The following is a 20,620-nucleotide window of genomic DNA, read 5'->3' as shown; positions in this document are numbered from 1 at the left end:
CCGTTTCCTCTGAGTGTCCAGGTATGGGCACAGCCGGCTTCCTCTCTCCCTTTGGGGCTTTGCTCAGACGGCGCCTTCCCATGAGGCCCACCGTGACGGCTCTACAGCCCTTACCTCTAGCACTCCCAGTCCTCTTCGCTCTGCTCAGTCTTGCTTTTTTCCTTCCTGTGTACTTAGCACCTTCTAAGAGGCTGTTTTATTTACTTACTTATTTTCGTGTGTTTCCTCTGTCTTCCCGTGCCCCTGCTGCTTTCCTGGGGGCTCCGTGCCAGTAGAGCTTGATTTTGTTCACGGGTGCATCCTATGTCCTCAGAGTGAGGCCAGCATAGAGGAGGTGCTCAGTGAATCATTATCGACAGAGTGAATGAGGATATTTTACTCAGCACAGTGCCTGGCACGCTGTGAGCACTCAACATTTTTGACGACTTGAAAAAACAGTAAGAACAAATGTCAGATCAACGGTCCTCAAACAGTAAGCCCTGTAGCCCTGGTTCCGGGGACACCAGAGTGTGGCCGCCAAGGTGTCGGGACCTCTCAGATGGTATGTTCATTTCAGGAGTGTTTCCTGTAGCCTAGATCTACTTTGAGAGAAGAATCAGAAGGATTGGGTGTACTTCCACAAGCGAGGAGCTTGTCTTCCTGTGCTGCGCATTTTTTCTTAAAGCTTTTATTGAATTACTGGCATGCAAAACAAACAAACATGAGAAAATGGCTCATGGACTATATTCTACATTCTCTTGTACAAATGGACTAGATTTGGCTTTCATAAATGTGCGCTTATTTAGAAATTCCTAACACTGCTATATCTGGAATAAAAATTTGTTCAGTCTTCCAATACGACAGACTAATAACCAACTGAAAATGGAAATTTATAGTGAAAATAAAAGTATACCATTTTTAAATATAGTAGCAGGATGCTTCAACATGAATTTTACTGTTTTAACTTAGTATGCTCAAAGCAAGACAAGATAGTTTTATCATTTCTTATTCCTCTTGGGAAAATATTTAGCAGTTTTATTTTTTCTCATCCTAGAACCAAAATGAAAGTTATGGCATCTTTAGGGTTTTTTTTTTTGTTTTGAATTTTCACACTGAAATATAAGATTTATGACTTAAAAGTGCTCTTAGATTTAGGTAACAGATCTGATTTACTTCTTAACAGGAAGTTAAAATGCCTTTCAACATTTTATAGACTTTGCGAGATTCCCGTCTGAACTTTGTCACTGACCCTCTGCTGAGGGAAGGAACACAGGGAAACAGACGTTGGCTAATAGACAAATGTATGTATTTTTCCGGATGTTCTGTGGTGATTATTGCTTTTCTCCCTTATTATCTTAAGTTGTTGGCAGTTTTTAAGCTGGAAGTTATTGCATAATTTAAGAAGAAACAAGAAGGTCGTAGTATAATTTTTCCTCCCAGAAAATATGATGACGATGGGCTTTGCTCGGACAGCCCCGGGTTGAGTCGATGTATCTATCCACTGTTTGTCCTTAGTAAGTTACGTGATAACCTCTCTCAGCCTCAGTTTCTCTATCTGTACAACGGGCATGACATCCGCCTCCTAGAATTATTGAGGAGTCCCTGTGGTTATGTGAAAGTGCCTGGAAATGTGCCTGGCACATAATAGGCACTCAGATTTTAGTTTTCTTCTTTCAATTGCTATTCTAATCATTTTAAAAGATAACGTGAGGAAAATACTGTTCTGAGAGAATTACTATAGAAAAATAATTCCTAATAAAACATTGCAGTACACCGAAATCCCTGCCCTGGCTACCTCATAAAACCGGGTTTGCAGAATTTGCTGTGGTCAGAATGACAGTGTGGTACTTCGTTTATTCAGACAGTGTTTGCCAAGCAGTGGTGGCTGTGACCCCTGGAGCAGACCCGTGAGGGAGGCTGCCCGTGGTCACGTGACGGGGAAGCGGGCAGCCAGAACGTGAGTTCTTCTTCTCCATTTCTTTCTTCCTCCAGCAAGAGCTGCCTGCTGGAGCCTTAAGACAATATCGGCTTTGAGGCGACAATACGGAACAAGCCTCATTATAAAGAGAGACTTTGGGCTTATTTTAGTGAATAAATACCCTTGGCTTGGGTTCAAGATGGCTCCTGTCTATACCGAAATGACTCTGTGGGGAGTGGTGTTACAATTAGGTCCCAAAGTGGCAGTGGAACCCCTCAGCCGTGTTTTGTGTTGCATGTACGCACACCCACTTGTGCCTTCAAGGTCCTCTACTGAACATTTAAATAAAGGGAAAAAATCTTCTCCTCACATACTTCTAAGCCAATTTAGAGGTCATTGAACAGATGTTATATAATACTAATGTTAAATTACCCTGTGTAATAAGAAAATTACAGTACCTAAGTGAAGATAGTAAAGGGAAACCATCCAATGAATTATTCTAGAATTTCAAAATGAAGTGATTTCTTCAAAATTAACAGTGGCACCATATGACTTTAGGAAAGTGAGTCTGATAGCGAGAAGGGAAATCAGAGACAAAAGGGAAGCCTTTCTCTGTTTGTTTATGCCAATTTTTGCTTATGATGCTAGAAGAGCTAATGTCATAGAGTATAGCTTTCAATTGTCCAGGAAGTACGTTATTATGAAACTATGCGGCAAGAAATTTATCAAAATCTGACTAACTTCTCATTGAGTTGTTTAAAAATCACAGTAGTTGTTTCTAGTCCACATATACTTCCTCTTGCTACTAGGTGCACTTTAAAAGCCTAATTATTTTGAGAACGTAGTATGACCAAAGAATAAAAATGTACAAAGTTTGACAACTTTAAATAAGCACTAGCATTTCTTAAAGAACAAACCTCACTTACAGTTAGGAAACAATATTTATATTTAAGGTTGAGAAGCCAGGATGTAGGAAAATTTTGCTAATTTGGAAGATGACCTTTAAGTGCACCAAAACCAAATAATTTGTAGGCTATGACATAGGGCACATTCCTCCAAAATTTGTGTGAATACTGCTTTAGTGGTTCTTGAAAGACAAACAAAGAAAGCTGGAATGAAATCTCGATCCCCCTCCCCAATAGGATGGAGACTGACAAAGGGGGACAGCAGTACCCTTTCAGAGCCCGCCATTAAGGCGAGGTCTCTGTGGCACAGCTAATGAGATGGTTCATGGTGGAAAACAATCTGTTTTTAAGAATGTTTAGATCAAAAGTAATTTCTAATCTATGAAATAAAGTCTCTTCAATACCCTTCATTCACCAGGAAAGCTTTTATGTTTGTATTGTTTACTTCAATCAGATGTTTTCAATTTTACCTTTTCTCCTTATACAAGTACTTGACGTGGTTCGTCAATACTGACCAACAGTTTTATTCTTTCTCTTATGAAAAGAGAGATTTTTGAGAGAGGGAGAATGAAAAAGAGAGAAACATCTTTGCCTAAACTATTTGCAAGCATCTGTGCTTTAAGCTACTTTTTATGAACACTCCTTAGTGAATGACTCAAGGTAAAAAGGCAGAAAGCATCCAATGTTAGGAAATTGCAATCCAATACCATGTAATTTAAACCTGCAGTTGCTTCTCTTGTACTAAATGACATACAGATGGGTAGCTTAGTTCTCTCAACTTTGGGAACACAATTGGTCTTTTTGTATGAATGAACATATATTAACAAAAATATTTTGGACAGAATTATTTAATTCTGATTGTCCAGATTTTAATCATCCATGCCATTGGAAAGAAGAATTTCAAGCAAGATGTTTTGTCATGTTGTGTGCAATTAATGAATTTTTTTGGACAAAATCGACAAAGATGCAACCCTTCCTATAAATAAAGAAATAAAAATAAAGATACCTTTTAAGAAGTCTATAGTGAGTTGAGCAGAAACTCGCCTATCAGAGTCAACTGATTATTTAAGAAAAAGCAACTCTGTATTCAAGCCATGGAGAGGTTTGTCCGACAGGACAGACGTTTCTTAGGGGAACATTTCTGTGTACTCCTTGGACAAGAGTAAAAGTGTAAGTAGTTGGTATTTGGAGAAAGCCTAGTGTAATATGGGGTCCAGTGAGATGAGAGACCAGCACGCCATTAGCCGTGTGCCAGCTGTTCCTGTAGTCTTTCCAGGCCGGAGCAGGGCCAGCATGCCGTGTGGAAGGTCAGGAGAGGCGCTGGGTGACAACCCACAGGCCCACTGCAAACTTTCTCTTTGGCTCTGGTTTGCTCTTTTCCTGCCTCCATGCTTCCTCATAGAGAATCAACCACTCTTTCTTGGTGGCCGTGTTCTGGAAGCTGATACCCTTCTTCAGCCCCACAATCAGGGTAACTGGTTAGTTCATTTTCTCCCAGTTTAACTTCAGTGATCTCACTGACTATGACACTACGTGCCTTAACAGTACAAGATGTAGAAAGCACTTCTACTCCTAAATAGTATTTCTTTATATTTCAAAAGAAGTTGAGTTTAATATTCAGGAAACTAAGCACTCTTTCTTTTAGTAATTTCAAAACATGGAAAGGAATCTTTGCATGCAGAGCCATCCACGGGCCTGTCTCCCACTGGGATGGACAGTAAAGAGTGATTTCCCTGCCAGGAGTGGGGGCTGTGCTATCCCAGAGTTAGGTTTCTTTTCAATCATTTGTGCAGGTAAAATAAAATGCTACATATAAACAGATGTTGTCTGAACACTTTACTGCTGTCTATATAGGTTGAAATAAAAGCTGCCAGTCACATTAAAATTATTTCATCCTTCAAATACACTTAATCAGCGAAGTCTTCCTAGGTATACTTTGCAAAAAGAAAAGATAGGTCTCTAAATAAAGTCACGTCCAGCCCTGGTGGTCTAGTGGTTAAGATCCAGCACTGTCACCAGCGCAGCCAGGGTTTGTGTCCCTGTCAGGGAACCACACCACCCACATGTCGTCGTACTGTGGTGACTTCGTGTCGCTGTGATGCTGAAAGCTATGCTACCGGGACTTCAAATACCAGCAGGGTCACCCAATGGACAGGTTTCAGCGAGCTTACAGACTAGAACAGAGTAGAAGGAAGGACCTGGCCACCCACTTCCAAAAAAATTGGCTATGAAAATCCTATGAATAGCAGCAGGGTATTATCTGATCGAACGTGGAAGGGGACAGGATGGCACAGAGACTGGGCAGGCTTCTGTTGCGGTGCGCAGTCCCCTCGACAGCACTAACAACAAGAAAACCACGTTCACTTTTCTTCTTTGTCTTTCGCCTCCCTAATTTTTCTCACCCTCTCTTTGGAATGTCTTGAATCTGCATCAGTGTAAGAGCCTTCTCCTGGATTCTATTAAAAATTTCTTGCTGCCTGTTTAACATGGTAAGGGACAGTCGTTAAAGAGACATTTGCTTTTAAGGACTCTACAGAACGTAGTGAAGTGTGTGACAGGATCAGAGAACAATTCCTAGTCGTGGAAAAATACATCTTTAGGGTTCAAAAAAAAAATAGGGTAGTATTTAAATCACCCAGAATGGAAATGGAATGATGCAAGTTTCAGCTCTTCTACAAAGTTGCAAAATTATTGAGTGGAGAGTTATTATTTAGCCACATATGCCCATCATCTTATATATACAGTGTAAATGCTTTTTGGATTCGTTTAAAAAAAGGAATTTCAAGGTACTGGGAGACACGCAGGATGTACTACCATCTTGTGAATGTTCAAGGAGTGTTTACTACCGCGTGCTAGCAGCTCTGGCTATAGCACGTTCTCAGTGCTCCAGCGGAATCACCTGGATCTTGAGAAACACTCTTTTTAATCTGAGAGAAATAATCAGCCACAGTTCAGGTAAGTTTGGTGCGTTAGGGACTGGTCTGGTCACTGACAAGTGACTGCAGAAGCTGTGCTGTGGCTGCCAGCCAAAGCAATTATTTAGGATTCAAACTAAAAAGCCTCCTTCTCCCATATCCTCTCTCTCTCCAGGGTCATGTAGGGATCAAAAGAGCTGTAAGGTGGTCTTTTCCCAGCAGGAACTGAGGAAGCGGCTCACACCCCTGCAGTACCATGTCACTCAGGAGAAAGGGACGGAAAGGTGAGGGGAGCGCTAAGAAGGTCATTAAGCAAAAGCCAGTTTTCTTCATCCCCCCCCCCTTTGAATCCTCTTCCTTGCCATTTAATCTAAAGAATTCTACTCTTATTTGCTAAAGTCTACAAATTACTATCCTTGAAAAGGTTGAAAATGGTATTGTTTAGGTTAAGACGAAGCCTTATTTATTCTTTCTCCCTTTTAATGAACACTCTATCTTATGTAAAGTCACAAGGCTTTTATTAAGGGCCTGTTTTTAGTTTACTACAAAATGTGTGGAAGTAATAGCGATTTAGGTACATTTTTTGGGAAGACATCACAGTAAGCAAAACCATGAGGGACATGGCACTGTGCCAGGATGCTGAAATTTTGAAGGTGGCCATTGTAAGTATAGACGTTTTGGCTGCAAAAAGAAGGTAGCATAATTTAGTTCCTTTCTACCCCACTCCAATTTCTTTTTGAAGCACATGTGGAGAAAGTATTTATTGGCTCATCTGTGGTTGGAATGTCAAAAATTTTCAATAACTGCCCTCACATGGCTTTGGTCCTTGGAAGTTCGCCCTAAGTCCTGAAAAAAGAGTTTGTTCACTTCCAAGACTGTTTTTAGTGAATAAAGTCTCTCTCAGCTGATTCCAGCTCAAAGGTAACTTGCCAAGGTCCAGCCATTTTGTTGTCTAATTTATACCATGGAGCTTGGCATAAGACCGTAACTTACCTCTGATCCAAATTTATTAATGATGTAACTTCTTGTTTTCATTCATGAACTGAAAGAGCTCTTTACCACACATGGGGTCCTTGTTAATAGGCAACACTCTCTTCCTGTCACAGTGTATACTGTTTACCGAATGTACTGACTGTGGAATCTCTGACAAAGTCCACCCTCACCACACAATGCGCTGGTGGTGGACTTCCTTCTCGGCCCAGGAGGACTTCTAACCGTCCTGTTGTGTACATGACTAGCAGAATGATTTAATGCACACAAACAACTAGAGATTAGGTCATTCTTAAAAATTCTGTTTATAAAAAAATTGGACCTCATAAAGAGGGCGAAAGGATAATAAAAACAAGCTGCGGAGCACACAGACTTTTTGTTGGACTCGCACAGCTGATTTGTATTAGCTGAATGACCTCCTAGCCTTTAAGATTGTTAACTTAGAAAAATATTCCCTTAAAGCTGCAATATTCCTTTTCAAACCAAAAAATAAGACTCCTTCCACTTGAAGTCGTGGACCCTTCTGTGTTTGCTGGTCTGCACTCTTGGACATCATAGAGTAGCAGAAATCTTATGTAATAATGTTTTTTTTTCTGAGAATCTGAACTACAGGTTTATTTTTAAATCAGAAAATTTTCTTCCAAGCATTACATAACTAGATGGCTTGATTGTTTAAAATTTAACCTGTGCTAGTTTGGAATAGTCATACACACATTTTATTATATAGATTTGAAATATATTAGTAATGTTCAGATTTCCATATGTTTGGTCTGTTCTCATTTTAGGACAAAAAGCCCTTGAAAGATTTATTAGAGAAATATATTTTAAGCAAATATGTTCTATAAGAAATAATGCTAACTTTAATTTTTTTTATGCTCTGTTTATGGTTTATCAGTGCCTTCGAAGGAGAATATATACATCACAAAGATCCTGGAATCTATAAATGTGTTGTTTGTGGAACTCCATTGTTCAAGTAAGTATGTTAAGAACCTATGGTTGTGGACATATCACACATGGCAACAAACTAGTTATTGCTTGTTCACATTAGAAACTTTTCATTATTGAATTTTGTTATTTCTGTTCCCCCCTATGAAACAAAAGTAACTATTGACTTTCATGATAAATTACCAGTTTGGTGGACTGGCTGCTTTTGCACTATTTGGATCTTTAAATACCCAACATCAACTTGTTCATTGCAATAACCGTGAGGCTTAGCAGAGCTATGAAAGAGATTTTGGTGAGTATAGAAATGTTTATATATTTATTGATTTTTCTATCATCCAGTGATGGCCCTAAATTTATTTATTGGACCATAATGCAAGTTCTTCATGTGTATCCTTCAGATTGAATAATATCCACCAAGTTGATGATTTGTACTTGTGCAATGAAGGGCAATACCTGTATTGAGGGTAACATGGGAATTATAACAGATGTTTTTACATATGTAACATGAGTTTAACAGTTTTTGCATTGATTCAAAATCTTTCTTTTAAAGATCCCAGTAGTTTACTATAAAACAGGCAGGACGTATACTTTTTCACCAAAATAGTTAATTCAGACAGTGTATTCTGGAGATTATGGATCTTAGTCAAGAAAAGAAAATCTTTACCCAAAATTTATTTATCTAGGTGGAGAAAATCCTACAAGTCCTGTACTTCCCATGGGGTTGCTGATTTGGGGGAGTACAAAGACAGAAACCTTAATTGAAAGTAAATGTCATTTATTTAAAACAGAATCGCAAATTTCTTAGGGGAAATGAACAAACAAGAATCAGATACGTGTAGCATGTACAACATACTTAATATCTCTATAAATATTTCCCTCTTAAAACACTGGCAATTTACAGATTTTCCAGAAATAACAAGAAACAGTAGTTTCCTTGAAAAATTTTCTTGAAGTTTAAAACATTTCTTTAACTTGCATAAACCTTATTGCACCTTACTGTTGTCTGAGAATCTGTTCTGAATTCTTATATTTATTCTTCATGTTAAAAAGCCAGCCCTTCAAATTGTCACATATTTCCTCTCAAAAAACACACATCCCTATATTTCAACACCTTTAGCTTGTGTCACAATAGATGATAGAACACTTAAGATGGTTGCTGAGCCATGTTAAACTTGTTAATATCCCAAATGGTAAAAATTGACCACATCCTCATTGCTTTTTGTTTAAGATCCTCCATCTCTTTTGCTGTCATATGATTCCGTAAAGTAGTGGATCTAAGGACAACTTACTGTTTTAAATAAGAAACAGAACCACTGTAAATGAAGGGTTTAACCCATGTGAGATTTTGAGTCACGAATACTAAAAGCAAGACCCTTCTCCAAATGTAGGTGCTGCTGGGGTCAGGGAGTTGCATAGAGATGTGACATGGCCTCTATTTCTGTTAGCATTCTTATAAGGAAAGCTTTGATTTTCTAAGTTTTTAAGGAGTATGGTTTAATATTTTTATTCTACTTTTTTCTTTTTTTAATTGTATGCTTCTCCTGATATGGTTTCCTGTCAGTTTTAGGGGGAAGATTATCTCTGCTTTAGCCTTCCTTGTAGGATGCAGTAGTTTGTTGGTCTGGTGCTGCTGTCTTCCTGGAGAACTTCTATCCTTGGTGTCCGCAGAGCCTTTCCAGTGGCCACAGGGCATGGACAGTTTTAAGGGAATCGATTTTTGGTCCTCAACTTCTGTATGTATGTTTTTCTGAGGCTGGTGTGTCTGAGAGAGCCTCTGGTTGGCCACTTCTTCCTTTCTATCTCCATCATAATCGCCCTTCTCCCGCTTCACAAAAGATGTCACACCTTTTACCTGTCCCAAATCTTACTGTGATTTATTGCCCTGGGGTAAAACCTCTAAGGTGTCAAGCAAAATGATAGTTCAAGAAGACGTTACTTCTGAAGGAGAGACCCATGAAAGCAAGGCCAAAAAAAACCCACCCAAAACCTGAAAAATATTGAACTGGTAAAAAAATATTGAAATAGTATTTCATCTTGGCAAGACTCAGTCGGCCCATCTGCTGTCTGCTTATCTATCTCTTCATCTGTCTTCCATTTGTCCATTTTCTACCTGTCTACTTAAGTGAGACAGTTGTCATGGAAACAAGTGTCAACATTATTCAAATTAAAAAAATGCAAGTCTTCTTTTTTGGATGGGTGCTAAGTCGGATTTGATTGATAGACGGGACAGGAAGACTGCGTTTGCACGTCAGGTTGTATGGTGGGCTTCTCCATTCATTAAATGATCTAAATATGTAGCTCTAAGGTTTTGACAAAAATATATTTTAAGCATGTAATCTGTGTACAGAACACCAGAAAATTTATCTTCTTCAGTTATTTAAATTCTTGATAAGATATTTTAGCTGTTACTTTAAAATCTATGAGGATGTATGTATCAGTCAGCACCCAATCTGGATACAGAAACCGCACAGTAATTGGAACAGGAAAGTTTAATGTAAAGAATTATTACCAGAGGATTGTGGTAATGAGGGTTGGCTAGTAAGACGTAAATAGGGATTCTGAAGAATACAGAAATAGCAAATACAAGAAGCTATCATGACCCCCAGGGCTGGGATAGAGCCCGAGGAAAAGCTTCCGCTGCAAACCCTGCCTCCAGCCTCCCTACACCTTCCGCTCCCGGGGCTGAGGTCTAGACCTTGTTGGAGAGGGCAGGGCTGTAGCTCAGTAAATGGCAGAGAAGTCACTGTGGTGCCATAATGGGGCAACTTCCTGGAATTTGCGGGAAATCTACCCTCTGGGGTTCTGGGGAAAGCTGTTTACAGGGAGGTGCCTCACTACAAAATGACCAGAGGTGAGTGTGAGGAGAAGCTGCTGGGCGCCAGGTGCTGCTGACTCCTGTGCACTGGAGACAGCACCTAGCACGAGAGAAGCTGCTTGTGCTGCAGGAGCTGGCACTGGTGAAGCAGTGTACGCTACAAAGGCTGGGTGCTGGAGAAGCTGTCTGCACCAGGAGCCAGGTTCTGGAGGAGCTGTGCCCACCGAAGGAGCTGGATGCTGGAGAAGCTGTGCATACGGCAGCAGCCTGGCACTGGCGAAGCCGCCCACATTGCAAGGGCCTGGAGTAGAGAAGCTTCATGTGCTGCAAAAACCAGATGCTAGAGCAGCGGCCAGCCCTGCAGGAGCCTGTTGAGCAGGCTACTGAAACCAGGAAGGGTTTCCCTTTCTCCTGCAGTCTTTCTCCTGTGCTCTCTGCTGACAACGTTTGATATCATGTTAGCTGACAAAGAAAAAAGTGTTTACAGTCCCAGCACCATTTTAGCAGAGCAGGCAAAGAAGATGGATTTCAAGGTGAGAGGCAATAAATTAATAACTGGCACAGAGTCTATATATTTTTTTTCTCAAAATTCTTTTAGGGGTTCATGAGCAGAAGTTTGAAAACCACTCATTTGTTCAATGAACTCATGGCATCAGCCTCAGATGCCTTCTTGAGATAGATGATTTCATGCTTGGAACACAGAATGTAGGAAACAGTTGAGGGGTGTGTGTTTGTGAGTGAGTGAGAAAGTGTGTGGAGTCTTTGTTAGAGAGCAGGGAGTGAGGGAGGAAAATTAGGCAGCAAAGACTACAGAGAGGAACAAGGTGAGAAGTAACAGTGGGAGAGAAACAGATAAGAAAACAAAAGAAACAAGAAAGAAGTACTGAATTTTAAAATGCCTGATTCTTGGCAGTATGAAAAGGTCCTTTTCCCAACTGCCGTTTCTGTTATCTTATTCACGCTCATAGTGTGTATGTGTGTGTGTGTGTGTGAGAGCACGCATTCACATGTGTGTATAATCCTCTTCATTTGCTTGACTGATGTATATAATACTTCCTTACAAAAAAGGCCATTCAATTATTCTCATTTCGTTTTCAAACTTGTCCTCTACCCTAAATACATTCCCTCTCAACAATATACTGCTTTCTTACTGCCTGCCAATACAAGAACCTTATTCACAGGCTGCTTATAAACCAAATGTGTAATTTATTCCATGGTTCACATTTTCTTCACATTCACAAATTCTACTAAGCTAGCTTATTTCTCATAGAATACTACTGACTTTCAGTTAGTAAATTAACTGACAGAAGCAAGAATGTTCTCTCCTCTGGTTATTTGAACTTCTAAAATTTCATCGAATGAATTTATTGCATATCAGATAAGCCAGAGAAGGCACTGGTGAAATAATTCAACTCAGAAAATATTTTTGACCACTTTTATTTTGCTTTGGCTGACACTTTGCCAGGTATTGCGAAACACATAAAATTAGTTTATGAACTTTTTTTTTAAGGTACTTATAGTTTTGTTGGAGTGAAAAGAAAAACGCAATAAACAATTACAAAATATGGAAAAATAATCTTAGTATCTGTGTGAATGTGCCTGTTTGAAATGCTTTCCTATGGAATAGGAAGGGATATGACTGCATCAGAGGAGGGCCGTTTCTCATGGAGGAGGTGAGCCCACACTTTACCAGACAGAGAGAAGCTTGTAGTTTTTCCAGGTAGAGGATGCCTACTGGAGAATGCCATATGAGCAGAGGAATTAGAGACAGGATCAGAAGTGGATTTCTCAAGGAGTAGTTAGGAGACTGGTCCAGTAGGAGTGGGGAGGCGAGTTATATTGGGCGTAATGGGAGCTATGGCTGGACAGTTAAAGGGGACCAATTAAGGAAGTGCTTGGATACCAGAGAAGACGTTGAAATTCCTCCTTGAAATTCCTTAAGCCCTGGCATCTTCTCCTCCAAGCCCTGTCTGAGCCTTCCAGGGCGGACATTGGTGTCCCCATCTCTGCTCCCATGGCATCTTGTAGGTACTTCTGTCACTGTACTTACTTCTTTGTCTTGTAGTTATCTGTTTATGTGCCTGTCTGCCCACTAGTAAGTGAACTCCGCAGTGACAAGGCCATGCCTTAGTCCTGTTTTTATCTCCAGCCCCTGGCATGTAATAATCACCAAGTATTTGTTTGTTGATCAGATGTAGGTCTGAACTTTGTTGGATGGATTGTGGAGTAATTTTGAATATGATTATAGCATGATGAAATGGGAAATAAGTCATAACAGTGCACAAGATAGATTTCTGGAGGTAAAAAGAGAAGGAGATAGGGATGTAACAGCCTCAGTGGGAACTTTTTTTCTTGTTAGCTGATAACCTCAACAGTATCCATGTGTCATCAGCTCCTGATAACTTTGTTTAAGACTTTGGAGAACCATATAGGATAGTTTTTATGCTGTACACATTTACTTACCAGGCCTTGTCCTGAATTAACAGCTCATTTTCTACAGCTTCACTAATGATATTAATGATAATAAAAAGAGCTGACATTTACGTAGCACTTAACCATGTGCCAGGCACGGTTCTAAGTGCTTTATGTATATTAACACTTAATCTTCAAACAACACATTTTACAGATGAAGAAACAGAGAGGATAATATACAAATGGGTTTAGAATAGTAAGACTAAAACTTTTAGAAAGGAAGAAAGTTAAAGAATTATAGGAAAATAAAGTTTAGTATTTTGTTTTGGTCTGGTTATTTTGCTCAGTGTAGTTATAACAAATGGGACACACACATCTCAATTCCTTGAGAAATCTGTACTTGTCATAGTACTTAAGTTGAAAATTGAGACCATTCCAGTCTGGGCAGGGCTGAACCAAAAGTAAATCGATCCATCATGGCGGGTCATCCAGAAGGACTCAGCTTCAGGCTGGTTTTTATCCTTTGGGAAGTCCCTTGGAATCCTAACAGGAAGGTGTAGCCAGTGTTCAGGAAGCCATCAGGCCATAAACATCTGCGAGGTAGGGCAACAGCTGGAATCATGGGCAGGATTCTAGTTATTGAAACTGGAAGGTCATTTTCTTTTCAGTTATTGACTTCCCATTACATTTTCTCAAGTAGCTGTATTTCAAATTTTCACCACTTTTTTTGAGTTCTCTGCCTACATTTTTGAGAAGATTGAGGCCAACTGACATGAGCTATCTTAAATGTCTTTCCTTCCATCTTGAGATTTCTTTGTATCTTTATTTTCATCAAACAATCAAAACAGGCACGGGCTAGAAGCAACTGGTGGAACCAGTTGAATATTAGCCCAGATGTGTGACCTCAGATTCATCACCTATAAAACGGGGAAAATAAAACCAAACAGGTGTAAGAACTAAATGCAGAAAAATGCTAGTATATGGCAGGTATTCAACAAATGTTAAATTCAAGTGGCCTGAGCAAGTTTTGGGAACATATTATACTATCTCAACAGCCTAAGAAACTCCTTAAAACGTGAGAAAGTGCAGGCTTTATTAGAGAGAGTCTGTCTGTTAACAGTAGATGCTAGTGTGATGAGTCACTGCCCCAGCTGTGTTGCTACATTTCAAATGGAGCTCTGCTGCAAAACCATTCACACATGCTACATTTCACATGCGCCTCCTGTGCAATTTTATTCTAGGCTACTAGAAAATTTAAGCCGTTTTTCAGCTCTCTAAGAACATAAGCCCTTTCACTGAAGAAATTTCAGTACAGTGCCACACACAATTTACTCAACTGTGCTATTCCATGTAAGCTACTCCATTTACCACTAAGGGAGACTTTCAACAGAAACTTTTCCCCTTCTGATACTCTGTGTGTGTGAGTGTGTGTGTTGGGGGGAGATATAAAAACAGAGGGGTGGGAAGGAGGGAGAGAGAGTTTTCCATTCTTACTCTCTATTCAGATCCCATTCTCTCAACATTTTTTAAACGCTATCCATATGATGTTTGCTCATAAACCATTCCAGTCACTGTGGAATTCTACTAGGGAGAGTAACATGAACTTAACTTCAAGCTTTCTTTTCATAGAACTGTAGCTGGAAATTGCTCATAATTCCAGAAAATGTTTCTTAACTTAACAAAATGCATTTAACTTGAATTTAAAAGATTTGAATTGCCCTTCACCTCCTTCTAAATCCTTTAACAAAATAAGCTTTCCATTATAATGAAACTACTCTGAAATGAACTAGATTCCTGAGTAGTGGCTTAAACTTTTTTATATCTAAATAACTCATATATTATTTTGAAGAGAATATAAAATTGACTTCTCTTATCCCATTGACCCCTCCTGTCTTATCCCCACATAAAATGATTTACAGGAGAAGTATCTGTAACAGAGGGAGTTACTTTTCTATCATCATTTCATCTGAAAGCTCAGGGCAAGACCACAGCTAGATTGAAAAAAAGGTGCTTCCTGGAGCTACTGGCCAAGATAGGGAGCAAAAAACATCGTTAATGCCTGACACATTAAACCAGAAGGAAAAAGAAAAAAAAAAGAAAAGAAAAGCATAAATAGCATACAAGCGTAGCAGATAATAAGAGAAAGAACAACTCCGTTTTGAGAAACTGGAAAACTGTAGCAAGGCCTGATTCAAAGCTTAACAATGTGCAAAGATAATTGTAACTGCATTTTTATATTTAAAAGTTACAGCCTCACATAGTAAAATTGAAACATACCTATACATAAGAGCGCCAGATAGCTGCATGGGTGAGTGTGAATGTGTGTCTGTGTGTATGTGTCTTTCGGGGAAGAACAGTCTTGCCTTGTATTACCTAACCCACAGTCCTAGTTCTTTAGTTAATTTTCCAAATCTACATGGAAACAGCCCCGATTCTTCCTAGTGGGTTAGAATGGATAGTTAGAATAAACTGGGAAACATAATAGCAAAATATTTAGCTGTAATTCATGTAAATTTATCTTGTTTGTGTAAACTTGAATCGGAAAATGGATGAATATTTGTTATTCCCGTTCACAGACTTTGAAGTTACTTGAAGACAGTTTATAAAAAACTAATGTACAAGTTTTAGCAAGTACTTCTCAGGCAATACACAAGGGTGCTCTTCTGGTGAAGGCATAATTCCTTTTTCAAAACGTGGTCACTGATTCATTGAGAATTGCATAAATTTTCATTCAGAGACATGTCTTCCATGTGTCTTCATTGTGGATAAGCGACCCATGACATACCACTATCAAAGGAAAGCACAGCAGCCGTCCAGAGCACCGAGTGGGAGCAGTGTTGTAAAGTGCCAGCGCCAGCTTGCTGCACACCGTGCACAAGTGGCTTAAACGTTCCATCTCGTTTTTCACGTGTAAAATGGTGAGAATAACATCAGCTCTTTCTAACTCGTGGCAATACTGTATCAAGTGAAATAATTGCACAGACATGCTATGAAAGATATAAAGAGAGAGGTCTAAAGTAAGGTTTGTAAAGATCTGTGCATCTTTAAAGACATTTACACACTAAAGTATAAACAGCATGCCAATCTGAAGTTCTCAAAGTTGAGTGAGTGTCCTTTCCTTCTGATTCCCATGTTTTATACTGTATTGTTTGACACAGTGATCCATCTCATCCAAAGTGTTTTCAGTTTCTGTTGAATAATTAAAAAAAAAAATTTAGTCTGGATTCTAAATGCCCCCAAAGAATGTGACTTAGATGAGTAACTGAGAGTTTTAATACATTGGTTGTTTGCAAGTCTCTCCCTAACAAATCTATAAACTTCTTGAGAGAAAAAGTCATGACTTCGGATTTTTGTGACCCCCATATCCACCCAGTGCAGTGGCATAGGACTTTGCATATTCTTGGTACTTAATTATTTGTTAAATAAATGATTTAACTCTGGTAAGCCAAGAGTAACAGCAGAATTAAATGATTCAGGTTGATCCTAGAATGGTGGAAGTATAAACAGATCCTTGGTTATGGACTCCCTTCGTTATTATCCCCAACCACACTTTCTGAAGGGTTTTCTGTAGACCACTCATGGAACTTACCTTTCACTGGATGCTTGTTTCAGCAATAGCAGTGCTTGCAACGCTGAGGTGCCCTATCCCAACTAAGGGAGGCATGAAAATGTCCATGGCTGGGACCTTTTACAAGGAAACATTGAAAAGAGGAAAAAGTGACAAAAAATAGGGTCAGCTACTCAAAGCTGTACCAAAAGAATAGTTCGTAGTCAAACATTTTTATTATTGAATACAAGAAAGATTAAAAATAACTGAACTAAATAGTCGACTCAAAATGCTAGAAAATTAACAACAAAAACAATAAGATAAAATGCCCACCTTTTCCCTTCAGGCATTTGCCAATTCTAGGCATGGGAAGAGAGGTAAAGATTCCAGATATTCAAGAGCAGAGATGCCAGCAGACCAGGATTTCTCAGCCTCAGCACTATGACATTTGGGCTGGGTAATTCTTTGTTGTAGGGCGCTGACCTGTACATTGTAGGGTGTTTAGTAGCATCCCTACCCTCTACCCACTGATAACAGGAGCACCTGTCCCTCCCCTGTCCTCCTCCCACCCCTACTTGTGACAAACAAAAATTTTTCCAAGTATTATCAAATACCCACTGGGGGGCGAAGTCACCTCCAGTTGAGAACTGATCTAGATCTTAAACAAAACAATAAATCAGGCTCTGATTTGTAGTGTTTGCTGATTTCTGTGGTGCAGATACTTCCACCATGGGCTATTTCAAGCTACGAATGTGACATCACTGAATGTGGAGTTGAGAGGAGATGTGTGGTAACACCATTGGCGCCCAAAGTTCCTAAGATGCTTACAGTAGGCTCTGCTCTCCTGAGCTTCATTCAGCACATCACTGTAGTGGGGGAAAACCAAGGGTAGACCAAATTCATCAAAGACTGCAGCCCAGTGTCAACTTAGTTCAGGCCCTAATCGATTAGGTTAGTCTTCCCCTTTTCCTTCCCACTCTAGCTGCCCATCAGAGGATGGGTGAACCCTCTGTAGAAGAAGGTTACATCATCCAGAGCCCGATTTTTCATACACAATGTCTGGCATTCATCAAAAGTTACCAGGCATACCAAAGTAAGGGACCAAGGGAAATAAATTGACAAAAGAAACAGGTCGATAGATGGCCCAGATATCCAGATATTTAAGTCATCAGACACAGACTTTAAAATAATTCTGATTAATGTATTCAAGAAAATAGATGACAAGGTGGAGAATTTCACCAGAACAAAATAATTCTTGGAGTGAAAAATGGAAAAACTGAAATTTAAACCCAAGAAATAAATTTAACAGCATATTGGACATAGAAGAGGGCAGGATTAGCAAACAGAAAAACAGATCAATAGAAAATAATCCAGACTGAATCTAAGAGAGCTAAAAAATGAAAAGTTATTGAAAAGATAATGCAAAATATACAGTTTCAGGTATAACATATTAGAGCCAGAGAAAAGGAAGAAAAAGATAATGGGGAAGAAGCATTATTTGAGGAGATAATAGCCAAGAATTTTCACAAACTGAGAAAAAAACTCAAGTCATAGATTCAAAAAATGCTACAAGTCTGAGACAGGATGAACACAAAGAAAACCACATCTAAGCACCACAGCAAAGCTGATGAAAATCAAAGGCAGGAGAAAATCTTAAAAGCACTCAGATAAATTAACTTGAAAAATAAAAAAGGTAGAACTGCTAAATAAATCCAAGAGGTTGATCTTTGAAAAGACTGGTAAAGTCGACCATTTCTGTCAAGTCTAATCAAAGAAGAAAGGGAGGAAGAAAAGAATATAGGCTCAAAAAACTAGGAATGAGGATGGGATAAAACCAAAGATATGGAGAAAATTATTTTAATGGAAGAGGATACTATGTGTAACTCTCTTCTAATGAATTAAAAATCTTAGTGTAATTTTCTAAAAATAAAATACAAGATTTGACTAAAGAAGAGTTATAATACTTGAATTGACCAGTAACCCTAGAGGAAATCGAGTTATCACAAAAGAACTTAGACTTTTATAGAAAAAACCCCCCATTATTCCTATGCTATTATAAACTGTGTCAACCACAGAAAATAAATGAAAGCTTCTGAACTTGTTTGACACATGAAAAATCCTTTAAACCCAACACCTGACAAAGACGTTACAGCGAAGAAAAATGATAGACCAGTCTGATGTATGAAAGTAGATGTAAGGATCTTAAATAAAATATTAGTAAAAGGAATGTAGCAACATGTTGAAGGAGTAATATGCCATGACAAGGTAGGGTTTATTTCAGGAATGTACGAATAGTTCGATACTGAGACATCTTAGGAAAAAAATATATGTCCAGAAGAGCTTTTATAAAAATTCAAAGTGCATTCTCTATTAAAAAAATTCTTAGTGAAATAGGAACAGAAGTAAATATTGTGTTTCATCAAGTCTGAGAAGCCATTGACTGAAGCCATTTATTGTTACTTCATTTATTGTTACTAAGAAAAAAACTGCCAAATAAATTGTGAAACACTGTTTATTGATCATAGACACATTCAGGTTTCAGAGATGTTAACATGTTAAAAATAAAAAGTACCCAATAGAACCAATGACATAGTGTTGGGGTAACCAGTTAAATATTAAAAAAAATAAATTTAGATCCCACCCTCAGTATCTTACAACCCAGTATTTTATGCCCCAATAAAGTCTAGGTTAAATAAAAATTTAAAGTATTAACAATAAGACCATACAAGTCCTAGGGGAAAGTATAAGTGGGAAATTTCTATAACATTGGGGTGAGGTAAGCCTTTCTAAACAAGATTCCCAAAGCAAAAATGAAAAAGAAAAAAAATAGGTTGGACGCCTTAAATAGTTTACATTTCTATAGATCAAAAACACTATTTTAAAAAGTGGCCAACAAACTGGGAAAAATATATGCAACCCACTGACAGACAAGATTAATATTCAAATCAGTTGAGACAGACGAACACTGGAAAAATGGGCAGAAGATATAAACAAATACTTTTCAGTGTAAGAAGTACAGATAACCAATAAACATAGGGAAAATCTTCCACTTCTTAGTAATAAAAAAATGAAGTTAAAGGGGGAAAATTCTTTTACCTACCAAATTAGTGAACATTTCCAGTATCACCAAGTGCAGTGAGGGTCAAGGGCCAGGAAATCAGCATTTTAAAAACTGCTGGTAGAGTGTGCATTGGTAGTAACTTTCTGGACAAGAATTTAATAATTTTTGTCAAAAGTCTTAGAATTCTGAATGCCATTGATCTGGCAAATACACTTCTAGGAATTTATGCTGAGAACTCATGTTTATGCATAAAGATAAAGCTACAAGAATGTTTTTAATCACTCTTTTTATGATAGCAAGAAATAAATACCCAAAATAGGGTCTAGCTAAATGAACTATCTAGTGAAAATATATGTGCTATTTCAAATAATATTGCAAAAGAATAATTAATGATCTGGAAAGAAACTTAAAACAAATTTAAAAGTTTACAAAACAGTAATTACATGTGACCTCGTATTTGTAAAATATGCATATGTAAATATATGAATAGAAAACTGTCAGGGAGGTTATGGGCCAAATGTTAACAGTAGTTATCTCTGGGTGGTTGGATTGTAGGTGATTTTGGTGTTTTGCTTATCTATCATTTTTATTATTTTTTAAAGATGAACATGTACTTTTTGGGTAATAGGAAAAATATTTAATATTATTTTAATATTACCTTTACTAAATGTGTTACAAACACTGAACAATTTATTTTAAAAATTTACTCTAAAAACATTGTCTTTCTACCCCAAAATTTATCTTTTTCCAGTGATAATTTGAAAGAATGAAATGGAATGGAATTCCAAATTTATTTTTGAGAGCCCAATTCCATCTTGTCAGTTTAACAATCCACTCACATCCCAAGGAGATGTTTTACCCTCTGCCTCCTCTTCCAAGTTGTTGCTTTTTTTTTTTTTTTTTTAAGATTTTATTTTTTCCTCTTTCTCCCCAAAGCCCCCCAGTACATAGTTGTATATTCTTTGTTGTGGGTCCTTCTAGTTGTGGCATGTGGGACGCTGCCTCAGCGTGGTTTGATGAGCAGTGCCATGTCTGCGCCCAGGATTCGAACCAACGAAACACTGGGCCGCCTGCAGATGAGCGCGCGAACTTAACCACTCGGCCACGGGGCCAGCCCCTTGTTGCTTCTTTTT

General features: G+C 38.5%; 1 protein-coding gene across 1 annotated transcript in view; it reads left to right on the top strand.

Annotated features, from left to right (window-relative positions):
* MSRB3 (methionine sulfoxide reductase B3) overlaps nt 1–20,620 on the top strand; it is a 158,083-nt gene that overhangs the window by 42,682 nt on the left and 94,781 nt on the right. Inside the window, exons 2-3 of the mRNA XM_046646410.1 lie at nt 5,893–6,001; nt 7,603–7,680. Coding sequence (XP_046502366.1) covers nt 5,893–6,001; nt 7,603–7,680 — 187 coding nt within the window. The remainder of the gene's footprint in view (nt 1–5,892; nt 6,002–7,602; nt 7,681–20,620) is intronic.

This window comes from Equus quagga, chromosome 1, assembly GCF_021613505.1.
Source record: "Equus quagga isolate Etosha38 chromosome 1, UCLA_HA_Equagga_1.0, whole genome shotgun sequence".
Classification (NCBI taxonomy): domain Eukaryota; kingdom Metazoa; phylum Chordata; class Mammalia; order Perissodactyla; family Equidae; genus Equus; species Equus quagga.
This window is presented reverse-complemented; position numbering and strand designations above follow the sequence as displayed.